Source organism: Vidua macroura, chromosome 19, assembly GCF_024509145.1.
Source record: "Vidua macroura isolate BioBank_ID:100142 chromosome 19, ASM2450914v1, whole genome shotgun sequence".
In the NCBI taxonomy this organism is placed as follows: domain Eukaryota; kingdom Metazoa; phylum Chordata; class Aves; order Passeriformes; family Viduidae; genus Vidua; species Vidua macroura.
In genome coordinates, this window is record NC_071589.1 from 12,488,109 (window position 1) to 12,512,578 (window position 24,470).

The 24,470-nt window shown below is 60.3% G+C and overlaps 2 protein-coding genes across 6 annotated transcripts in view; one reads left to right on the forward strand and one right to left on the reverse strand.

Moving 5' to 3' along the window:
• Window positions 1-24,470, reverse strand: part of SLC39A11 (solute carrier family 39 member 11) — a 92,226-nt gene that overhangs the window by 65,315 nt on the left and 2,441 nt on the right. For 2 of the 5 annotated variants that reach the window (XM_053994928.1, XM_053994925.1), the window contains exons 1-4: window positions 20,453-20,538; window positions 12,455-12,568; window positions 10,560-10,598; window positions 5,999-6,157 (exon numbers count right to left, since the gene is read on the reverse strand). In XM_053994928.1, coding sequence (XP_053850903.1) covers window positions 5,999-6,157; window positions 10,560-10,598; window positions 12,455-12,568; window positions 20,453-20,458 — 318 coding nt within the window. In that variant the 5' untranslated portion in view covers window positions 20,459-20,538. Of the gene's footprint in view, window positions 1-5,998; window positions 6,158-10,559; window positions 10,599-12,454; window positions 12,569-13,525; window positions 13,702-20,452; window positions 20,539-24,470 lie in introns of those variants that run through there. The other 3 variants (XM_053994926.1, XM_053994927.1, XM_053994929.1) reach the window with 2 other exon arrangements.
• On the forward strand, window positions 19,710-23,388 carry SSTR2 (somatostatin receptor 2). The gene is made up of 2 exons (XM_053994923.1): window positions 19,710-19,791; window positions 20,249-23,388. The coding sequence occupies exon 2, from the start codon at window positions 20,304-20,306 to the stop codon at window positions 21,417-21,419; it is 1,116 nt and encodes a 371-aa protein (XP_053850898.1). The 5' UTR covers window positions 19,710-19,791; window positions 20,249-20,303; the 3' UTR covers window positions 21,420-23,388.

Sequence of the window (24,470 nt, forward strand, 5' to 3'; positions counted from 1 at the left end):
CAGCTCCTCCATGCACAGCTCTCAGCTTTCCCTCCCAAAAAGGGACTTGTAGGGATTTAGAAAGCAAAATATTCACCCTTAAGGCACATTCAGAGCCAGACATGAGGAGAGGATCCTCAGGGCTCTTCATCGAGCTCCCAAAGCCTTCCCAAGAGCTCCTGCCCAAAATAGCCCAAAATTCACTGTGCAAAACATCCAGTCCCAAACCACGCTCCCAAAGAGCCTTCAAGCCACGATGTGCACGTCCAGAAAAGGGCAGGAGCACCAAAAAAATCCTGTTTGGAGGGGGCCAAGGGGATTCAGCTCCCAGCAGGACCCTGCAGATCCTCACCCTGCTCAGGGGCACCTCGGGGCAGCTGCAGAGCAGAGCCCAAATTCTTCCCAAGACAGGTGAGACACCATGGCCAGAGAGGGATTTTGGCTGTGCTGGGTCTGTGGGATGAGGGGCACCCATGGAATAAACACCCACCCCACAAAAGGCTTTTTTAAAAGGCACTTTTAACCAAAGCTGCTGTTTGTTTAAATCCAGGGAATGCTCTGCCTATCACATGAGGCTTTATTGATTTCCTCTGTGCTCGGGAGCAAAATAAAACCACCAAACCTGTACCCAGCAGACAAGGGAAAAAAAAAAAAACACTAAAATCCAATGGAGATGGTATTTCCAGGGTGCAATTACAGCCCTGGCTCCCCATCCTCCCTCCCTGACCATCTTTTACACTCCTGGTTAGAGCTGAGTGATGGCCCAGCAGCTCTGGGCCTGGATTATTCATTAACTCCTGCTGCTCCTGCAGCCTCTGCCCTGCTCCCCTGCTCCCCAAGAGACCCCCCAGACCCCACAGGGCAGGGATGGAGCTCCTCCCTGTGCACTCAGTTGTTCCTGAGCAACACCAAGCCTGGAGGGAGAGGAGATGAGGCTGATTAAGCCTCATTATCCTATTTAGTAATGATGGCAGCAGAGGAGTGGGAAGAGCAGGAGCTGAGGTAGGGCTGGGGCAGCTCCTGGGGGTTTGCAGCTCCCACCAGGACCAGCTGCATTCCTCCCTCTCCCTGCTCCTGTCCCAGTGCCAGCAGGGAATTCCTGCTCGCCCAGGGGCTGTGAGCCATTGAAAGCAGGAGCCAGGGAGTTCCTGGGGGGCTCCACTGCACCCAAAGCCCCCAAACCCCATCCACGAGGGCTTGGGAACACCTCAGGATTCCTCAGGACAGCTCCTGGGGACTCAGCAGCTCACAGAGAGGGATAAAATCACACCAGAGAGGGATAAAATCACACCAGAGAGTGATAAAATCACTCAGGGTGGAAAAGCCCTCTGAGAACAGCCAGTGCCACCACCCCAGCACTGCCCAGGCCACCACGGCCACGTCCCCAAGTGCCACATCCTGAACCCCTCAGGGATGGGGATCCACCCTGGGCAGCTGGGCCAGCTCCTGACGCTTCCAGTGCTTCCAGCTTCCACCTGCACGTGAAAATCCAGCAGCAAAAGCAGGCAGGGACTGCCTGCAAAGCAGAGCCAGGGCTGGGGGAATCCTCTGGCCTCTCCTGGGACTGCCCCAGGAAGGGCAAGCAGCACATCCCAAACCCAATAAAACACCAAACTCTGAACAAAACCCACCCAAGGCAGCAGAGCTGCACGACAGATTTGAAGGATGAGAATAATAACACTTAATTCCAGCATTCTTATGCCTTTCAGTAGATCCAAAATAGCTCCTGAGCCATCAGGGACCTGCTGCACTGAATTTTTAAGTCAACTTTCCCTCAGAGGCTTTGGGTCTTGGCAGTGAAGGCACCGAGCCCCAAACCCTTTTTAGGAAAGGCACCAGAGGCTCACCCAGCCCCATCAGCACCCAAAACCTCCTCAAGCACCAGCTAAAAGCCTCGTTTAAAGAAAAATCCAGATTAAACTGGAGGCTCCACGCCAGGAGATTTGGGGAAATAAAGGAGAGCCCATTTCTGAACCCCCTGGGATCTGTTTTTGCCCTGCTCTCGCCCTCCAAGTGCCCCCGAATTTCCCGGTGAGGTTTGCCAAGCCCCACCAGCATCTCCTCCTCAGCTGGGGGATGAACAAACACCCGGGGAAAAGGCAAAGATAAAGATGTAATAGATTAGATCTGCCTTTTGTGAGGAATGGAATGACTCCAGCTGCTCGGGATCCTCACCACTTGGGCTGGGAGTTTAACCCTTCCTCTGCCACGAGCAAACCCCGCGGTGCCCCAGCTCCAGCGGGGCTGAAGCAGGAGGAAAACCCTTCTGGCTGCCAGCAGAGCAGGGCTGGGCTGACAGGGAGTCGATAAAAGCTTTTAGAGGTGGTTGTTATCCAGCCTGGAGCTGTGCCAGGCGGGCAGGGCTCCCTCCTCCTGCCCTGGCTGCCCCAGCACCCTCCCAGCCCCACCGGCACAGAGAGGGGAACTGAGTCACAAACCCTCGGGAGAAACCCGGGCTCCAGAGGAAGGGAGATGGCCCCAGAGCACGTTCCCAGCCCAGGGCTGGCTCAAGCCTCACCAAAATTTTTTCATTTCAACTCGCTCAGCTCGAGCCTCTCCCCAGAACCTGCCGAGTCTCCGTTCTCTTCCCAAAGCATCCCAAAATTCCCATCCTGGAGCCACTGCCCAGCTCCAGGAGCCATTCCTGCTGCTCCAGGCGGGGGACACAGAGCCCCCCACCCCCTGCCAGCTCTCCTGACCCTTCCCAAGGCATCCAGGGGGAGGAAAAGCAGCCTTTGGATCAAGCAGACCCTGACAGGGTGGCTCCTGCCCCTTTTCCAGGAGGAAAACACACACTGCAGCATTATTTTGGGATAAAAACTCTCCCCCAGCTCCTCTGAGGGTCTAAATCCTCCTTGGCCACATCCCAGCCAGCAGAATTTCCACGGGATGAGCGTCCCACACGGAGCAAACCAGCCAGGAGACAACAGCTCTGCTCCCAGCAGCATTGCAGCTGGATTTGAAGATATATTGGATGTTTTTTACACCTGGATTTGAGGATATATTGGATGGTTTTTACACCTGGATTTGAGGATATATTGGATGTTTTTTGCAGCTGGATTTGAGGATATATTGGATGTTTTTTGCAGCTGGATTTGAGGATATATTGGATGTTTTTACACCTGGATTTGAGGATATATTGGATGGTTTTATACCTGGATTTGAGGATATATTGGATGGTTTTTACACCTGGATTTGAGGATATATTGGATGGTTTTTACACCTGGATTTGAGGATATGTTGGATGGTTTTACACCTGGATTTGAGGATATGTTGGATGGTTTTTACACCTGGATTTGAGGATATGTTGGATGGTTTTTACACCTGGATTTGAGGATATATTGGATGTTTTTACACCTGGATTTGAGGATATATTGGATGGTTTTTACACCTGGATTTGAGGATATGTTGGATGGTTTTACACCTGGATTTGAGGATATATTGGATGTTTTTTGCAGCTGGATTTGAGGATATATTGGATGTTTTTACACCTGGATTTGAGGATATATTGGATGTTTTGACACCTGCACTGCTCCCTGCAAGGCCAGCACCCTCCCTGCCCGTCCTTGTCACTCCACCCCACTCCTCCCCACACGAGAATTTCACTTCCCCCAGTAAACACCCAGTACCAACTCCAGCCACCAGCAACAAGTGGGGCTTGTGCTCCAGCTGCTTCTCCATCCTGCTGGGAAACATCAGCCCAAGGCAGAGCATCCAGCCCAGCCCAGTGGGACACCCTGGGACGGGGAGAGCAGCAGGAAAGGGCAGAGCTCGGAGCCAAAGAGCTCCCGGGGGATCCAGGAGCAGCTCCTGAATCCTGCAGAGCGTTTGGGAGCCCCCAAAAAACCCAGAGAGGGCGAGGAGAGGAAGGAGAGGCTCAGCAGGGGCATTTCACCCACTGGCATGGGAGTGTGTCTCAGGCTGGGGGTGAGTTCAATTCCCATCCTGGGGCAGTTCTCTGCTGTCAATTGGGCAGTGTTCTTCATCCCTGCCACAGCCAATCCTCCCTGCAGGAGAGATCTCCTGTTAATGGGCTATTAATTATCTTCTGATAATGGGCCAACAATTATTGTTTTCTGTTCATGAGCCAATAATTATTAATTATCTCCTGTTCATGGACCAATAATTATTAATTGTTTTCTGTTCATGGGCCAATAATTATCTCCTGTTCATGGGCCAATAATTATTAATTGTTTTCTGTTCATGGGCCAATAATTATCTCCTGTTCATGGGCCAATAATTATTAATTGTTTTCGGTTCATGGGCCAGTGAGTGTCCCTGCATGGCTGAGAAAATTCCATCATCCCATGGGGAGAGGCTGTGCCCAGGGGAGGAGCCAAGCATTCCTACCTGGATACAATCTGAGGCTTTGGGACACCACAGCAGCCTTTGCCCACTGCATTCCCAGAGGAGCAGCTTTCTGCCCCACTGCATTCCCAGAGGAGCAGCTCTCTGCCCCACTGCATTCCCAGAGGAGCAGCTTTCTGCCCCACTGCATTCCCAGAGGAGCAGCTTTCTGCCCCACTGCGTTCCCAGAGGAAGCCCAGGCCCATCCACAGCAGCCCTGGAGCTCCAGAGGAAAACTCCAGCCTTGTCCAGGATCCTGCTCCAGCAGAAGCACAGCTGGCACTGCAGGAGGGCTGAGCCCCCATGGAATGGCACTGCTGCCACCACCCTGACCCACAGCCTGCCAGGGCCTGCTCTGACTCTGCCAGTGTTTTTTTTTTTTTGTTTGTTTGTACTATTACATTCGTGTTTTTATTTTTCCCTAGTGCAGAACTGTTATTCCTATTCCCATATCTTTGCCTGAGAGCCCCTTAATTTCAAAATCATAATAATTCAGAGGGAAGGGGTTTGCATTTTCCATTTCAGAGGAGGATCCTGCCTTCCTTAGCAGACACCTGACTTTTCAAACCAAGACAGAGCAACCCCACAACATCCAGCGATCCCACAACATCCAGCATTTCTCCTCCCAGCTGAGGATGCACCCAACTGGAGCTGTGACCCCGTCAGGAAAGGCTCCAAAAGCCAGGAAAAAAAAAAAAAAAAAAAAAGCCTCTGGTGCTACAGACTCCTAAAAACTTCCCATTCCTTCCTCACAACCACAGGCCAATAAAATCCCACTGAGCTAAGTATGAAAATGGAAGGATCTCCTTGGAAATGTTTGGAAATCTCTTCAGTGATTGCACCATTCCTGCCTTCCCAGCTGCAGAAATCCACCAGCTCCCCATTTATTTATATTTTTAGCAGCAGTCTCAGGCTGCCTGCCTGGATTGAGCAGCACTGCCAGGGCTGGCAGCTCTGCACACGAAGCCCCCGGGCTGGGACACGAGGTCACACCTGAGCTGCTTGAGGAGTGCTGCCAGCCAAAAGAACAAAAGCAGAGGTGTGAAGGGGGGGAAAAAAAACAGGAAGATTAAAAAAAAAAAAAAAATACAGAGCTCAGCGAGTCTAAAGCTGCATCCAGCACAGCCAGAGCCAGGGGAAATCACAAAATCATTAAATCTGGGAGAGAATCCATCCATGCCCAGCAGCTGCTCTTCCCTGCAGCTGGAGGAAGGGCAGGAACCTCCCAGACTGGGAATTCCCACTGATGAATACTGGGATGAGCCCCCAAACTGGGAATTCCCACTGACAGCACTGGGATGAGTCCCAGACTGGGAATTCCCACTGACAGCACTGGGATGAGTCCCAGACTGGGAATTCCCACTGATGAATACTGGGATGAGCCCCCAAACTGGGAATTCCCACTGACAGCACTGGGATGAGTCCCAGACTGGGAATTCCCACTGACAGCACTGGGATGAGTCCCAAACTGGGAATTCCCACTGACCAGCAGTGGGATCATTCCCCAGCCCCACAATTCCCACTGACCAGCACTGGGATCATTCCCCAGCCCCACAATTCCCACTGACCAGCACTGGGATCATTCCCCAGCCCCACAATTCCCAGCCCCACAGTTCCCACTGACCAGCAGTGGGATCATTCCCCAGCCCCACATTTCCCAGTTCCCACTCACCAGCAGTGGCAGCAGCAGGTCAGCCCCGTACACGAACGCTGCCCCCAGGGCAAAGCCCGCGGCCACAGGGAAGAAGGAGAAGGCCCCAAAGGTCCCGGATTCCTCGGCCAGCTCGATGGCCGGGGCCAGCAGGGACCAGTAGGACGCTGCCAGCATCACCTGGGGACAGAGGGGGAGTGGTGAGACCCCGTGGGATGGAAGAGAAGCTGAAATCCCAAAGGAGAAATGGGTGCAGGACGCAGTGGAAGGAGCCCAGAGGCTGAAGCAGGAGGATGCTGGGGAAAGGTGAGCCCAGCTCTGCCCAGCAGCCCCCAGAACCCCAGGAAATTCCCTTGGCAGGCTGCTCAGAGCCCCGGGATGGTTTGGGCTGGAAAAGACCTTAAAGCTCATCCAGTGCCACCACGGCAGGGACACCTCCCACTGTCCCAGATGCTCCCAGCCCTGTCCAGCCTGGCCTTGGGCACTGCCAGGGATCCAGGGGCAGCCACAGCTTCTCTGGGCACCCTGTGCCAGTGTCCCAACACCCTCCCAGAGAATTCCCTCCCAACTTCCAACCCAAACCTCCTCTCCTGCAGCTCAAAGGCCCCAAAGAGGAGCTGCTGCCCAGCTCTGCCACCACCAGCCCCTCCTCAGGAGGGAGGAGGGAGCTGCCTCTGCTGCAGACACCAGTCCCTGGGGGGCTGTGTAAATCTGAGCTGGCTGTGAGTAAGAAGAACGAGGGTTGTCATGTCAGGCTTCAGCACGGCTGTCAAACCTCATATTTCAAATGCCACCTCCTTTAAAAAACAACCACACACCCCAACGTGGCAACACAGGCAGCAGGGAGAGGCTCTGGAGAATTATGTTGTCAGCTCACGTTAAGATATCATTTCCCCACGGCAAACAGAGCCCTGACAGAGCTCAGCCCCCAGATCCTGCCAGGATCCCACAGCTCAGGGCTCCTGGGGAGCTGCCACAGCTCTGAGCCAGCCCAAGGTGCAGGAAAAGGGATTTAATCAGTTTCTTTGTGCTCTGCAGATCAACCCCGACACCCCAGGTGCTGGAAGGCTTTGTCATGGGTTTACAGAACACTCCAAGCTGCAAGGGAGCCCTTCAGCAGCCTGCCCTCAGCCCAGGGTGGGATTTGGGATCTGCTGGAGCAGCCAGCTCCTGCCCACCCAGGGCAGGCTCAGAGCCCGGCTCCAGCTGGTCCCAGGAGTGACAAAAGGGGAGGAATCCTGCCAACACCCGGGTTCAGGGACAAACCCACACTGATCCCAAAGCTCTGCCAACAACCCGGGTTCAGGGACAAACCCACACTGATCCCAAAGCTCTGCCAACAACCCGGGTTATGTGACAAATCCACACTGATCCCAAAGCTCTGCCAACAACCCGGGTTCAGGGACAAACCCACACTGATCCCAAAGCTCTGCCAACAACCGGGTTCAGGGACAAACCCACACTGATCCCAAAGCTCTGACAACAACCCGGGTTATGTGACAAACCCACACTGATCCCAAAGCTCTGCCAACAACCCAGGTTCAGGGACAAACCCACACTGATCCCAAAGCTCTGCCAACACCCGGGTTAAGGGACAAACCCACACTGATCCCAAAGCTCTGCCAACAACCCAGGTTAAGGGACAAACCCACACTGATCCCAAAGCTCTGCCAACACCCAGGTTCAGGGACAAACCCACACTGATCCCAAAGCTCTGCCAACACCCGGGTTATGTGACAAACCCACACTGATCCCAAAGCTCTGCCAACAACCCGGGTTATGTGACAAATCCACACTGATCCCAAAGCTCTGCCAACACCCGGGTTCAGGGACAAACCCACACTGATCCCAAAGCCCTGCAGTGGCCCAGCCAGGGACAGCACCCAGGCCTCAGTGTCCCCGAGCCAGCTGGTGGCAAAGGCAGGAATAAAAGAGGAAAATCCCCCAGGATCAACAAGCCTGGAACCAGAGAGGATTTTCCACACCTTCCCCTCGCTCCAGCCCCACGGAGCCAGGGACCCAAAGTGGATTTGGGGCACTTTCACAGCCTTTGTGCCCCAAAGATGCCACAATGCCATGAATGCAGCAGGACTGGGAAAACACAGAGCGGGCAGGAGGCAGCTCAGGGACCCAAAGCATCACTGGGGGAGCCCAAACCCTGCCCAGCAGTGGGACAGGAGACAAAAAACCAGCCTGGGGCAATGAATGCAGATCCGTGCCCCTCACTCTGCTGGGAATCCCTCCAAACACAGCAGGATTTAAACCCAAACCTCTCCCAGAGCTGGGCATCTCCTTCCACAAGGATTCAGTGCAGGAATCCCCCAAATTCTGGGCTTCAAGCTCTCGTCAGCCCCCCAGCCCAGGGATCCAGCACTGCCCCCGTGGCTGTGGAGCCACACAGGAGCTTTTATGTTAAAATTCAGAATAAACTGAGCCACGACCTTCACACCCAGGGCTGGGTTGAGCCCACCCACCCTGCTGGGCTACAATTAAATCCCTCATTAATCCCAGGTGGGATCCCTGGGGTGGGAATGGGAACACCAAGGGAAAGGTGGGGAGCAGGAAATCCAGGAAAAGGAGGTGGGAGAGGCAGGTGGAAGATGAAGACATTGGCAGGGCACTTTTCTTGCCAAACTTTTCCACTTGGCTTCATAAAGGTTCCATTAAGCAGCCTGAGCAGAGCTGTGTGAATCCCTGGTGCTGTTTTAAGGGAATATTTGATCCCAAAGTGCCTGGGGAAGGCTGAGGAGGATTTCCTGATGCACCTGGGACAGGGAAAAAGCAAAATGCAGCCCAGGCAGAGGAAAAGCTGTGCCAGGCTGCAGGGAAAGGGGCTGCAGGTGTTTGGTCCTGGTGCCTGAGCCCAGCCCTGCAGCACCACGGAGAACGGCTGGGGGGGAAATAAATAAAAAAATCTCATTTAAGGATATGAAGATTTAAGAGAAAAATGCAGAATTTCCCATCAGATGCCCCAGCAAGCAAAGCTTTGTCTCTATGGAAACACATCACCTCAGAGGCTTCTTCATGCAGAACCCTGGATCAGCTGGGACTGCCAGAGAGGGAACTGAGGCAGGGAAAAGGCAAAGGCAGGGTGGGCAGGGCTGCAGGGAGGAGCTGCACCGGTGCCTCCAGCAGCTCAGGTGACACCTGTGGCACCAGCAGGAGCAGCCTGAGCTGCCAGGATGCTCCCAGTGCAGCCCAGTTCAGTTTAAGCACACACCCAGGGGGGAAAGGGGGGAAAAAAGGGGGGGAAAGGGGAAAAAAAGGGGGGGAAAGGGGAAAAAAAGGGGGGGAAAGGGGGAAAAAAAGGGGGAAGGGGGAAAAAAGGGGGGAAGGGGGAAAAAGGGGGGAAGGGGGAAAAAGGGGAAAGGGAAAAGGAAAGGGGGAAAAAAAAGGGGGAAAGGGGAAAAAAAGGGGGAAAGGGAAAAAAAAAAGGGGGAAAGGGAAAAAAAAAGGGGGGAAAAAGGGGGAAAGGGGAAAAAAAAGGGGGGAAAGGGGAAAAAAAAAGGGGGAAGGGGAAAAAAAGGGGGAAAAAAGGGGGAAAGGGGGAAAAAAAAGGGGGAAGGAAAAGGTTCCTTGTGTTGTTGAACCATTTTGAGGCACGGAAAAGATGGAGACAGAGCTGTTGGCCAAGCAATGGCAACATTGGCCAGCTGGGAAAATTCAAACTCAGGGGGATCCCTGGCCCCTGTGTCACCAGTCCCCAGTGTCCCCAGTGTCACCAGTCCCCAGTGTCCCCAGTCCCCAGTGTCACCAGGGCTGCCTGGCCCCAGTGTCCCCAGTCCCCAGTGTCACCTGTCCCCAGTGTCCCCAGGGCTGCCTGTCCCCTCCAGGCACCCCAGGAACAATTCCCCCTTCCTGCCCTGAGCCCTGCCAGCTGAAAGAGCTGAGGGAAAAGCAAATGTTTGCAGGAGTTCTGCTCCCTGAGCCACACCTGGGCCAGGCAGGGCTGACTCAGAGCTGCTGGCAGGGTGACCTGGCAGAGCCCAGGTGACCCCAGCACTCAGGTGGGAAGGGGCACCTCCCCCCAGAGCACAGCCCAGGTGCCCTCCAGCACCTGCAGGGTGGGGTTTAGCAGCTGGACTCGATCCTTAATGAGGGAAACAACCAAGATTTAATGAGTCTGGGTGAGGCCCCACCTGCCCCAGCACCTGGGCAGTGGCAGCCCCACATTGCCAAGGCCCTGCACAGCTCCCAAATTCCAGGTTTTCCTCCAGGAAAAGCTGCCAGGAGCCCCGCACTTCACATGCAGGCTCCACGGAGAGCTGCAGCTCTCTCTTCCCTCTCCTCCCAAGGTTTAAAGCATCCACGGGGAAGCACCAAGCCAGCACAGCTCTCCTGGCCATCCCAGTGCCCCCAGAGCCCCCCAAAACCCCAAGGAAATGGGGGAGGGGGGGTTTGAGTGCAAGGAGCCAAAGCAGCGTGGGCAGCTCGGTGCCAGCAGGAGCCTGAGCCCTTCCCTGCCCTCAGGGAATCATCCAAGGGATTTTAACTCCAGTGGGCAACCAAACCAAGCGTGGAGGGGCTGCAGAGAACACGGGGAGGAGGAGGAGGAGGAGGAGGAGGAGGATGCTGCACTCACCCCTGCAGCAAAGCCCAGGCTCCCATCGAGGATCCGCCTCTGGAAAAAAAAACCAAGCACAAACCACCCTGAACTGGTGGAGAAAGCACTGCCACAGAGCTGGGGGGCTGGGAGAGGGGTCACCAGGCTGGAGAGGGACTCTGCACGAGAGGGAGTGGCTTCCCACTGCCAGGGGACAGGGTTAGGTGGGATTTTGGGAAGGAGTTGTTCCCTGGGATGGAATTCTCAAAGCAGCTGTGGCTGCCCCGGGATCCCTGGCAGTGCCCAAGGCCAGGCTGGGCACTGGGGCTGGGACACCCTGGGACAGTGGAAGTGTCCCTGCCACCCCAGGATGGGTTTTGTCCCCTCCCCAAAGAAGAAAACCAAAGTGCTCCTCCAAAGGGAGCCTCACTTGGCACAGCCACCTCCTGAATAAATCATCACAAGGCCGAGGCATAAATAATAAATAATAAATCCATCTGGGCAATTTGGAACACCCTGGCGAGGGGGCCTCTAAATTTGGATCCAGGATGACTTAAACTCCCCAGTTTGCTCGTTCTGACCCAAATCCTGCCCTGGAAACGTGGCAGCAAAAGCAGGTTAGAGGCAGGGGAGCTGCTGCTCCCAGCCCAGAGCCCTGCCCGTGCCTGCAGAGCCCCAGGAGCACATCCCAGGCTCAGCAATTTGCTCTCCTTTCCCTCCTGAGTGGTGGGACAGGAGCTGGATTTTCCCTCTTCTTGCCCCTCAGAGCTGGGAGCAGACAGGAGAAGCCAGCCATGAGCAGGGCACAGCCCAGATCCCGTGGGATGCCAGGGCTGAGGAGGAATGCCAGGGCTCACCTGCCCTTGGATGGGATCCTATGGGATTTGTGGGATCCCAGGCACTGCCCCAGGGCTCACCTGCCCTTGCATCAGGATCTGTGGGGTCCCCAGGGCTCACCTGCCCTTGGATGGGATCTGTGGGGTCCCCAGGGCTCACCTGCCCTCAGACTGGGATCTGTGGGGTCCCCAGGGCTCACCTGCCCTCAGACTGGGATCTGTGGGGTCCCCAGGGCTCACCTGCCCTTGCATCAGGATCTGTGGGGTCCCCAGGGCTCACCTGCCCCCGGGTCAGGATCTGTGGGGTCCCCAGGGCTCACCTGCCCTCGGGTTGGGATCTGTGGGGTCCCCAGGGCTCACCTGCCCTTGGATGGGATCCTATGGGATGCCAGGGACTCAGGGGTACCCTGGGGGCTCAGGGGTTGATTCCAGGGGCTCACCTGCCCTTGAATCAGGATCCTGTGGGATTTGTGGGATCCCAGGCACTGCCCCAGGGCTCACCTGCCCTTGGATGGGATCTGTGGGGTCCCCAGGGCTCACCTGCCCTCGGGTTGGGATCTGTGGGGTCCCCAGGGCTCACCTGCCCTCGGACTGGGATCTGTGGGGTCCCCAGGGCTCACCTACCCTCGAGCTGGGATCTGTGGGGTCCCCAGGGCTCACCTGCCCTTGGATGGGATCTGTGGGGTCCCCAGGGCTCACCTGCCCTCAGACTGGGATCTGTGGGGTCCCCAGGGCTCACCTGCCCCCGGATCAGGATCTGTGGGGTCCCCAGGGCTCACCTGCCCTTGGATGGGATCTGTGGGGTCCCCAGGGCTCACCTGCCCCCAGATCAGGATCTGTGGGGTCCCCAGGGCTCACCTGCCCTCAGATCAGGATCTGTGGGGTCCCCAGGGCTCACCTGCCCCCAGATCAGGATCTGTGGGGTCCCCAGGGCTCACCTGCCCTCGAGTTGGGATCTGAGGGGTCCCCAGGGCTCACCTACCCTCAGACTGGGATCTGTGGGGTCCCCAGGGCTCACCTGCCCCCGGATCAGGATCTGAGGGGTCCCCAGGGCTCACCTGCCCCCGGATCAGGATCTGTGGGGTCCCCAGGGCTCACCTGCCCGCTGGAGAACACGAACACCAGCGCCGAGCCCGCCGCCGTCAGCCCCCAGGTGAGCAGCGTCCCCAGCAGCGCCTGCGGCACCGGCCCCAGCCCCGGGATCATGCTGGCCTAGGAGACAGCATCGAGCTCGGGAGAACAGCCAGAGAGCCCCCAAATCCCCCCCAAACCCCTCTGAGCTCCCAGCCAGCTCGGCCATCCTCCCCCAGGCTCCTCTCTCCCCCTTAGGTGAGGCTTTGTAACTTAAGCCGAGCTCAGCGGGACCCAGCACATCCCACCTGGAGCAGAACCCCAGTGGGATTTGGGGTCAGACCTCGCCCAGGCCCCTTTTTGTGCCCCCAGCCCGGTTTTCCTGGTGTGGAAGGTGAAAACCCACAGAGCACCTGCTCCCTGCACCTCGGGAAAAGGGGAAAAGGGCAACAAAGCCCTGGGGATGGCCCAGGGAGCAGCTGTGCCATGGAAATACACCCAGGCTGGAAATCCGGATTAATGGATTTATGGCACACGCCTGCACGGATGCATTTATAGCAAATAAATGGAATATTCAGGCATTGACAGATTTATATGTGAACGTGTAAGAAATACACACGCACCAGCTTCAAGGGCTCTCCCAGCCTTGTCCCAGGGCTTTTCCCAACCTCTGCAGGTGCGTGCCCGGCTCAGACCCCCCCCAGCCCCCCAGGAAAATTCCCCTTCCTACAGGGGGTCCTGCAGCCCACCCAGGAGCACCCAAACACCCCCAAAAGCCCCCCCCAACCCTTCATCGGCACCCCCGGGCCCTCCAGGACACCCGAATCCTCCGAACCTGGAGCGCCAGGACCCCTGAGCCCCCCAAACCTGGAGCCCCGGACCCCCAAACCTGGAGCCCCCGGACCACCGAGGCCCCCAAATCCCCAATCCTGGAGCCCCCGGGCCCCCCAAACCCGGGTCCCCCGGGGCAGCCTCAGAACCCCCGCAATCCCGCCCCAGGACCCCGACCTCCAAAACCCGCAGCCCCGGAGCCCCCGACCCACCGCAGGACCCCCGAATCCCCCCCGGCCGCTGCCAGGACCCCCGCAACCCCCACACCTGGGGCTCCGGGGCAGCGCCGGGGCCCGCTGACACGCGGTGGGTTCTGGAGCGGGTCGGGTCGGGTCGGGTCGGGTCGGGTCGGGTCGGTTCGGTTCCGTTCCGTTCCGTTCCGTTCCCGGTACCCGCGCCCGGCCCGGGCCGGTCCCGCCGCCGCTTCCGGGTACGCACACGTGTCCGCGGGCTGGCCCCGCCCCCTGAGGCGCTCAGCCAATGGCAGCGCGGCGGGGGCGGGCCGCCCGCGGCTCTGCGGTTGGCGCGGGCGCGCCGGGCACGAAGCGAGGCGGGCGGGCGGCGCGGGCGGGCGCGACAAGGCGGAGCTGTCGCTGTCACTGTCGCTGTCACTGTCGCTGTCACTGCCACCCCCCCCGCTGCAGAGAGACCCCCGGACACGGCCCCGCCTTGGCATTGGAGTGCCCTGAGAGCCCTCCCTTGCTGCCACCCCCGCAATCAGCCCCGCTAATTAGCATCGTTAATGAGCAGCACGTGGAAGCGTGGGGGAGCGCACAGGGGCGAGCAGGGCTGGCCGCGTGGCTAGCGGCCGTCGCTGTCACTCGGGGGGTGCGGCCAGTGTCACCTGTCCGCTCATGGGTGTTACTGAACCCCGGAATTACTGAGGCTGGAAAAGACTGCTGGTGTCACCGAGTCCGGCCTTGTCCCCAGCCCAGAGCTCTGAGTGCCACCTCCAGGGATGGGCACTCCCTGGGCAGCAGCTCCTCCAAGGTCTCACAACCCTTTCCATGAGGGAATTCCTCCTGATGCCCAAGCTGGACACCCCCAAACCTTGCTGGGGGCAGAGGCAGCGCTGTCACCGATTGCCCCCGGCCACAGAGCCCGGGGTCCCCTCCTGTGCCACGCCAGACAGAGCAGGGGTGGCACAAGGACACATCCTCATGAGCTTTGTGCCACAGCCTCTGCTCAGCCCCGCTGGCCCAGCTGGGAAAGGTCAGAGCCGTTTGAAAGCTCTCTGATTTAGGATTTAATCAATCTGGCCCCGTAATTGCTGCATCCCTCATTAGCTGCAGGGCCAGGTGCCAGCTGGGAGGGACACGGGGACAGACACACAGAGCTGCCCCCGCCACCCCGGGGGTCCCTGGCCGGCTGTGACAGGTCTGGGGACAGCTGTGACCCGGCAGGGCTGGCCCTGGGGACACGGTGACACGCTGCACCGGGCTGGGGGCGGCTGGCAGCGATGGCCCTGCCTGGGGACGTGTGGGTGGCAATGGGGACAGCCGTGGTGGCTCTGTGCAGGAGCATCAGCAAAATCAACTGCCACCCCCGTTCCCCAGTGTCACTGCTGTGTGCGGGGACACTTCAGTGTCACAGCTCTGCCTGTCCCCTCAGTGTCACAGCGCTGCCTGTCCCAGTGTCACAGCTCTGCCTGTCCCCTCAGTGTCACAGCGCTGCCTGTCCCAGTGTCACAGCTCTGCCTGTCCCAGTGTCACAGCCCTGCCTGTGTCAATGTCACAGCCCTGCCTGTCCCCTCAGTGTCACAGCCCTGCCTGTCCCCTCAGTGTCCCAGCCCAGGGCAGGAGGGCTGGCAGCTCCCCCCTGAGCCCTGCCTGTCCAGCAAGGAAGGAGAAGACCCTAAAATGCACATTAAACACCCAAAGGGGACAAATCTGCTGCCATCTCCCATCGGGGTGACCGAGACCTTACGAGGGGCAGCTCCAGGGAGCGCTGGGGCAGCCAGGACCCAAATCCTTTGGGATTTTTTTGTCTGGGGCAGAGAGGCACATCCCGCCCAGGGCTGGCACCAGGCGCTGCCGGCTGAGGATGTCCCTGGCAGCGGCCAGCGTGTCCCTGCAGTGTCCCCTCCGTGCAGGCTGGGCTCAGGGCCGGGCTCTTGCCCAACCCAAATCCATCTGTGCCAGGCTGGGGCGGCGGCTGGAGCCAGCCTGGATGGCGAGACAGGGAATGGGGACACGCGGGGCTGTCCCCAAGGACGGGGCAGGGGAGCAGCTGGACAGGGCCAGGCGGGGTCACGGTCCCATGCCACGGTCCCCTATCGGTCACAGGGCACAAAGGAACGCTTTTATCCTTCTCCTCCGGCCGGGAGGGACGCGAGGGTCGCCCTGCAGGGCCGGGCGAGCGCGGAGTCCCAGCGGGAGCAGGAGCGGATCAGTGCGTGCTGTCACCAGCCGTGACATTTCCAGCTGGAACAAAGCCCGGCTGCCAAAGCCAGCCTGTTCAGCCCCGGTTTAATCGCAGGACCCTCCAACGAGGCAGACACAGCCGGCGCAGGAGCCGGGATCTCGGGCCGCGGCTGCCAAAGGCTTATTAGTGTCAGCGCTCCGGGACATGATTCAGCGGCAAGGCGAGCGGCGGCTCTGGCCGAGCCCTGCCCGGCCCCTCCAGAGATCAATAAACCAATTAGAGAGGCAAATAACGGCGGGGCGAGAAGGGGAGGGCGGCAGGGGGAGGAAGGAACCGGCTGCGGGGAGGTCTGGAAGCAGCAGGAGCCGTGACGGGGTGTGGAGGGGAGAGCGCCGGGGTACAGAGAGGGATGGGGGGTGTGGAGGCTGCCCTGGATCCCGGGGGTGGACACTGCCCTGGATCCCGGTGTGGATGCTGCCCTGGATCCCGGTGTGGATGCTGCCCTGGATCCCAGGAGGATCTGGGTGCTGCTCTGGATCCTGGGTGTGGATGCTGCTCTGGATCCCAAGAGGATCTGGATGCTGCTCTGGATCCCGGGTGTTGATGCTGCCCTGGATCTTGGGTGTGGATGCTGCCCCAGATCCCGGGGTGTGGATGCTGCCCTGGATCCCGGGGTGTGGATGCAGCCCTGGATCCCGGGGTGTGGATGCTGCCCTGGATCCCGGGAGGCTCTGGATGCTGCCCCAGATCCCGGGGTGTGGATGCTGCCCTGGATCCTGGGTGTGGATGCTGCCCCAGATCCCGGGGTCTGGATGTAGCCCTGGATCCAGGGGTGTGGATGCTGCCCTGGATCCCGGGGTGTGGATGCTGCCCTGGATCCTGGTTTCTGGATGCAGCCCTGGATCCCGGGGTGTGGATGCTGCCCTGGATCCCGGAGTGTGGATGCAGCCCTGGATCCCGGGAGGGTCTGGATGCTGCCCTGGATCCCGGCAGGTGCAGATGCTGCCCCGGTCGCAGGTGACGGCGCCAGCGCCTCTCCCCCGCCATCCATCAGCGCTGCAGACGCTCCCGATTAGATCTGGCAGCCACCAGCCGGGTCCTGTCACGCCTCGGGGTGCGGGGACGTGGCCCAGACTGTTTGTCTGGCTAATTAGCAGAAAGCGAAGCCTCCCCCCAGCCCGGGCATCCCTGAAACGCAGCCAGGCCGCCTCCAGGCAGGAATCAGCAGAGCCACCGAAGCCACGCGGGGCTGCTGGGCTGGAGCTGGGAAGGGAAAAGGCAGGGAAAGGGCAGTGCCAGCCCGAGCGTCCCTGGGACAGAAACAGCACGGTCATCCCTGCCTGGGCTGGCTTTGTCCCCACGGCCGCAGGGGACAGCAGGGTCCCTCTGAGGACAGTGGCGAGGAGGGGGCTGGGGCATCACGGAGCTGCTCAGGGCCGGCTCTCCGAAGAGAGATCATCAAATCCAAGAGATCCACAGGGATCCTCGGGCTGGCTGCACAGCAAATCCTTCCTGTGCTGGGGGACAGCAGCTGCACCCCCTCCCAGCCCAGCCCAGCCCAACACAGCCCCGTCATTCCTGCCTCCCTGCCATGGATCCAGGAGAAAGGCCAGCTCACCCTACCCCTCCGTTGGCATCCCAGCCCCAGCTCCTTACAACACTCATTTCCAGGACAGGGGTCAAAATCTCTGTTTTCCACAGGGACTCTTGTGGAAGAGCTGGGAAGGGAAGGCAGAACGCTTGGAAGGGCTTTTAAAGCCTCTCTGTGGTCACGTAACCCCCGTGCCCTTCTCCCAGGGGTTATTTCGGCCGTGTGGGAAGGGGCTGTGTGTTCCTCCTCTCTCCAGCCCTGCCAGTAAAGTGCTTTTCAGCGCTGTGGATGCTTCCCAGGCAAAAGGACAAAGAGGAGTTGATCTGCCAGCACCAAACCAGCTGCTGGTACAGCGTCCCTCCGAACCAGGGACCACCCAGGGACGCAGCACAGACGCTGCAATGGGCTTTAATTCAGCCCCAATCTAGAAAGAATGAAAAAAAAAATCCCTTCAAAAGGCTCAAGGATGGCTTCCTGACTCAGGCAGCTGCTGCTGCCCCCCTCCTGGATGGAGATCAGCTCCGATCGGCTCCTCAACACCCACCGGGCCATCATTTCATTAATTTTATGGGGTTTTTAATGAAGATCAGATCTGGGTTCAGCCAGGCTGAACTGGCTGGATTCCCCCAGCTCCCTGGCCCTGGCTTCCCAACGAGGTGGAAGTGCAAAGCAGGGAGAGGCTGGAGCCCTGCTGCTCCCCCGGCAGCCCCAGGAGCTGGGAGCACCCCGGGATCCCTGCGCTCCCCCTGCCCCGCTGCTCCAGCCCTCTGGGCTCTCTCCAGCCGGGAGAGACCCCTGCCAGCCGGGCTGGGGTGGTCTCGGTGCCAGGAACCCAGGGGAGGGACATGGCAGCGTCACCTGCTCCTGGGGAGATTCGAGGAGGCAGCGCTGGGAATGCTCACAGCCACCACTGCCGAGGGAAGGGCACCGCTGCTGGGCACAGGAACCAGCCAGGAGAGGATAAAACAGCTCTGGACAGGTCACAGGGCACCAAACCCCTCTCCTGGGCTGTCCTTCCTCCTCCGGGGGGCCGCTGCAGCCACCCAGGGACTGCCGTTCCTCGGGACACCCCAAAGATCCGATCCCATTCACACCAGCCGAGATCCCCTTCGCCCCCTCCCTCCTCTCCCACTATTACCGGGACATTAATTCCCACATCATCTTCAGCAGAAGCAGCTTTTTCCTGCCTCCTGAAGATTAATGAGGCTGATAACGACTCTGCCGGTGCTCCAGGACCTGATGTCTTTAGATCCGCCTGGGGAAGTGGATGGCGAAGTGAAAACGAGGAGCTCCCGGCCGCACTCGGCAGCCTCAGCGCGGGGCTCTTTGTTCACAGCCAATCTTAATTTCCTGCTCTCTATTGTCTCCTGGACAAGTGATGGGAAGGGGGGCAGGAATAGAGATAATTTAATTGCTCTCAAGATCCCAAACAAACCACAGCAGAGGTTATCTGCCCCAAATCTCTCCTTTTTGGTCTTCCTCGTCCAGGGAGAGGCTGTGGCAGGAGCCACCTGTACTGCACAAGTCCCCAGAGACCCCAAATATTTCAGCATCACCTTCTGACTTCTCCCAGATGGGAGGACCAGCAAGGACCTGCCTTGGCTTGGCTGTGGAGGCAAGATGCAAACTCCTGGGGCCAAGGCACCTCCAGCATTCCTTTGGGGCTCTCAGAAGCCTTTTGGGTCACCCTCCATTGGGGTCACAGCACGGCCAGCACGTTGCCCTCTCCCTGGCGGCTCTGGAGAAGCTGAGGCCATGGCTGGAACCAAAACCTAGCTGGATGGAAGGGCTGGAGGCAGGGTGGGCACGGCAGGAGAGGGAACGCAGGCGGGGTGGGCAGAGCAGGGTGGGCAGGACAGGGTGGGCAGTGTGGGGAAGGTGGGCAGCGTAGGGTGGACAGAACAGGATGGACAGGGCAGGGTGGACAGGGCAGGGTGGACAGGGCAGGGTGGACAGGGCAGGGTGGACAGCACGGGCAAAGGAGGACAGAGCAGGGTGGGCAGTGTGGGGAGGTGGGCAGCGCAGGGTGGGCAGCGCAGGGTGGACAGAGCAGGATGGACAGAGCAGGGTGGACAGAGCAGGGTGGACAGAACAGGGTGGACAGAACAGGATGGACAGGGCAGGGTGGACAGGGCAGGATGGACAGAACAGGGTGGACAGAGCAGGGTGGACAGGGCAGGATGGACAGAGCTGGATGGACAGAGCAGGGTGGATAGAGCAGGATGGACAGAACAGGATGGACAGGGCAGGGTGGACAGGGCAGGGTGGGCAGCACGGGCAAAGGAGGGCAGAGCAGGGTGGGCAGGACAGGGTGGGCAGTGTGGGGAAGGTGGGCAGCGCAGGGTGGGCAGCGCAGGGCGCTGCGGGCTGTCCCCGCCCCGGCCCCGCAGAGCCGCCCCGCGCGGGGCGGGGCGCAGCCGGTGCGCTGGTCCAGCGGCGGAGCCGCGCCGGGAGCGGGTGCGGGGAGCCGTGCGGAGGGAGCCGTGCGGTGCGGAACCGAGCGGAGCCCAGCGGGGCAGCGGCGCTGCCGGCGCCTCCCCGGTGCCCGCCGGGCCGGGCCGGGCGGCGGCGGGAGCAGGTGAGCGGCGAGGCAGCACCGCCCGGTGCCCTCTGCAGCGGAGAGACGGGGCCGGGGCTCGGGGGCTCCTCGCAGCGAGTTCGTCGCCCACCGGAGCCGCCCGGGCTCGGCGTGCGGGTGTTGGCTGGGAGGGAAGGGGCTGCACTCGCCGAACGGCCGGGAGAGGAGGAGGCTTTTCCTCGGCGTTCGGTGCTCCCGGGCATCAGTCGCACCCACCGGGACGCACCGGTTGGATTTGTGGAGTCGTAAAGGCTCCGGGATCGCCAGAGCCAGGAGGAGCTGTGGCGTGCTCGGGCAGGCTGCTCCAGGAGGGGACATGGGGAGGTGGGTTGGGAACCCCCCGCTGCAGGGAGCCTCTCTCCCGCTGAGCTTGGCAGCAGGATGGACAGATCCTCCCCAGGAATCCCTTCATTCCTATTTACTCCGTGATTTCTAGAATCTTCTCCTCTCTCCCCAGAGCCAGGGAAGATGACATCTCGGCTCCTGTGAGCCAGCAGTGCCCAGGGAGAGCCATGGAGCTGGAGTACGAGCTGCCCAACGCCACCGCCTTCTGGTTCTCCCCGGCCTCCCCCTTCGACAACTTCTCCCTGGAGGCGCCCAGCAACACCTCCCAGAACGCCACGGGCCAGCACTTTGACCTGACCAGCAACGCCATCCTCACCTTCATCTACTTCGTGGTCTGCATCATCGGGCTGTGCGGCAACACGCTGGTCATCTACGTCATCCTCCGCTACGCCAAGATGAAAACCATCACCAACATCTACATCCTCAACCTGGCCATCGCCGACGAGCTCTTCATGCTCGGGCTGCCCTTCCTGGCCATGCAGGTGGCCCTGGTGCACTGGCCCTTCGGCAAGGCCCTCTGCAGGATTGTCATGACGGTGGATGGCATCAACCAGTTCACCAGTATCTTCTGCCTGACGGTTATGAGCGTGGACCGCTACCTGGCTGTGGTCCATCCCATCAAATCTGCCAAGTGGAGGCGGCCCAGGACAGCCAAAATGATCAACGTGGCCGTTTGGGGCGTCTCCCTGCTGGTGATCATGCCCATCATGATTTATGCTGGGGTGCAGCACAACCACGGCAGGAGTAGCTGCACCATCATCTGGCCGGGAGAGTCGGGCGCCTGGTACACGGGATTCATCATCTACGCCTTCATCCTGGGCTTCCTGGTGCCTCTCACCATCATCTGCCTTTGCTACCTGTTCATCATCATCAAAGTCAAATCCTCGGGCATCAGGGTGGGCTCCTCCAAGAGGAAAAAGTCCGAGAAGAAAGTCACCAGGATGGTGTCCATCGTGGTCGCCGTCTTCATCTTCTGCTGGCTCCCCTTCTACATCTTCAACGTCTCCTCCGTGTCCGTCATGATCGTGCCCACGCCCGTCCTCAAGGGCATGTTCGACTTCGTGGTGGTCCTGAGCTACGCCAACAGCTGTGCCAACCCCATCCTCTACGCCTTCCTGTCCGACAACTTCAAGAAGAGCTTTCAGAACGTCCTGTGCCTGGTGAAGGTCAGCGGCATGGACGAGGCCGACCGCAGCGACAGCAAGCAGGACAAATCCCGCCTCAACGAGACCACGGAAACCCAGAGGACCCTGCTCAACGGTGACCTGCAGACGAGCATCTGAGGGGACGGCGGGGTTTGTCCTGCCTGCGCCCCTCCCCTTCCCGCTGGCTCCCGGCTGCAGCAGGGGGGTGGCAGCACGGGGTCGGGGCAGGAATGCCACCTGAGGGGACGGCTGTGAGCACGCGGTGGCCTCGGGGCTCCTCTGCTGGGCTCCTCTCTGCTGGGTTGGCTTTCGAGTGCTGGGAAGGATACGGGTCAGGAGGAGCCGCCTCGCCAGGAAAACAAAGACAACTCACGGCGACACCAAAATGCCACCGCGGGCACAGGTACGGCCGGGGCGGCTCTGCTGGGTCCCCCGTGCCACCCTCGGGGCTCTGCACCTGGACACACCCGGGGACCTCAGGAGGAGCCGAGGCCACAGGTGTGTGACAACACGGGGACGCACCGACCTGGTGGGAGCTGCCGGCGAGTGTCCCTCCCGAGGAGACCAGGATGTTTGGGATTGCGTTTTCCCCCGGTTATTCCCTGCTCCGCCGCGTGCCCTGCCGCCTCCCCGCGCTCTGTGACTGCCGCAGCCGCCCTGCCCGGAGGGGACACGCCAGCACCGAGGTGACTTCCCCACGGGAAGCAGCTCTGCCCCCGCAGCAGCCCCTCTGCCGCCTCCAGCCCTGCCGTGTCCCGCTGCTGCAGAGCCCTTTCCCTGCCCCTGCCGCGGCGTCACCCGCCCGCAGATTTTCTCCTCGGATGGAGAATTTCCCCCTTGGCCCTCCCCGGTAGCCGCTGCCCCTCCCACCGCCCGCATCGGCCGGTCCCACGCTGCGCCGGCGGCCGCCACCGCTGCTCCGGGCACCACGAGCGCTCCGCTCCCTGCTGGGAAATCCTTGGAAGTGTTTCAGCAGCCGTGACACGTTGGAGAAGCCTGGCACGGGCACCTCGCGCTGCCAGCGGCTCCTGCACCCGGCTGAGATCGGGGTTTGTCCGGCCACGGCTCCGAGGATCTCTGGGGTGACACCTCCCTGCTCCTTCCAGGCAAGTCACGCTGGAGAGGATGGGGATGGGCAGGGGGTGCTGAGGACTCGGTCCCCACCCTTGTCCGAGCCGAAGGGAGCGGGCAGAGCAGACAACGGGGCTCCCAGCAGCAGGGGATGAGGAAGGGCAGGGCAGCAGCACGGATCCATCCCCCTGGATCCGGATCCTGCACTGTGTGAGGGATGTGGGCTGGCCCCACATCCGCTCTATTTGCCTTCCCAAGATGTCCCGACTCGTTCGGCTCTGTCCCTGTCCCTGGCTGCCCTCCCAGCTCGGCACAAACCCGGGGCTCTGACCCCCCAGCGGAGCCCCTCCTTGGCTCCGGAGCTGCGGGGAAAGCCCAGGGGAGAGGGAGAAGTGCCGGCTTCCTCCCGGAGCACCCGGAGCAGCTGCTGCGCCAGAGGCCGGATCCGTTCACAGGCCCCTGTTCCAGAGCTGAGCCGTGGGAACGCTCAGGGGGGGGTTTAGGTGGAGGGAACAGCCGGGGCTCGGTCACCCTGCCCTGTGCCAGCCCACCCTGGTGCCACCGTCACCAGCAGAACGGAGCTTTGCCCCGCAGTACAATGTGGGAGGTGAGGCTGCACCGGGTGCCACCTGCCTTGGGGTCCCACTTGCTCAGCCAGGTGATGCTCCTGCTCTGGCTGGAGTTTTCCCATGGCTCTGCCCAGCTCCTGCAGCAAATCCCAGCCTGGGGCATCCCATCCTGCTGTGCCACAAAAGGGTGCCAGGCTGGCTACCTGCTCCTGCCTCTGTCGGACGCTGCATTTACTGCAAGACAAAGCAGAGCCATGTCAGCAATTGTTTGCTTTTAACTCTTTCCTGCTCCTCCGAGGAGCACTGCCAGCGTTCAGGTGCCCGTGTGGCACCTCCCTGTCCCCTCGCTGGGCACCGAGCACGGCCCTGGTGTGGGCAGTGCGGCTGACCCCGGGCTCGGGGCACGGCGGGTCGCTGCTGACGCTGCAGGAATTGCAGCAGCAGCTCGGGGCACGGTGAAACGCCGCCCGGGGAGGGCCGGCGGCGGGGCTGGGCTGGGTGTCACCGCCGCAGCGATGCGTCAGTGCCGCCGTGGGCTCTCCGTGGGGGAGGCGTGTGCGTGGAGAGAGGCGTGCAGTGGGGAGGGGGGATGTGTGGAGCCCCCAGATCTCACCTGCAGCCAGGCCAAACCCGGGTTTGCCGCTGTCTGACTCCATCCCAGCCGTGTCCGGGCAAGCCCTGCCAGCAAAATCCCGATGGATGATGGGGGGGACACCTGTTCCCAACTGGAGCAGGAGCCTCCAGCTGGGAGCACCTCCCTCTGCGCTGGTTTCATGTGGAAATACAGAAATCCCGGGAATTCCCTGCCCAGGTCAGCTTTGCCCTGGCAAACCCCACTTCTGGGTGCTCAGGGTGGGATCTGAAATGTGTCCCCGCTTTGCTGGGATGGGGATAACGGGGCTGCAGGTGAGGAATAGGGGCGTGGGGCGCTGCCACCAACATCCCAAAGGCCACCGAGGCAGGACGCAGCAGGGCAGGGGCACGAGGTGGCTCCTGGGGGCTGCCAGGGCTCTCCTTGGCCACCTTTCCACAGCTCACGGAGGAAAAAGAGCAGGAAAGCAAAATGTGCTGCCTTGGAGTGCTGGGAGGGAGCTGCAGCCACGGCCCACCAGTGGCTGTAAAACCAGCAAAATAAAACCTTCTGCTGTTCATTGCTGACTAATAAACATCAGCCCCGCTGCTGCTGCTGCCGGTAACGAAGTTTTCCTTCCCAGCCACTTGATTTTAGTGGGAACTTGACCTCAGATTGGATCTGCTCTGCAAAGCCTCGCAGGGCTGCTGGCGGCGGGGTGAGAAATCTCTGCTGGTGACTGCAGAGCCAAGAGACTGAGCCTGCAAGTGCTTCACACACAGACTGGCCCGGGCAGCAGGGAGTACTGACAGCTCCTGCCTGGAGAGGCAGGGAGTTTTCCCAAATCCCAGGGAAGCACGGATTGGGGTGTGCCACAAGCTCCCCGGGATGCCTGGAGCAGGGATCTGGGTCACTCCTGCACCAGCCTTCCAGTCCCTGCGTGGCCTCTCCAAAGCCTGTGGGAACCAATTCCCCCTT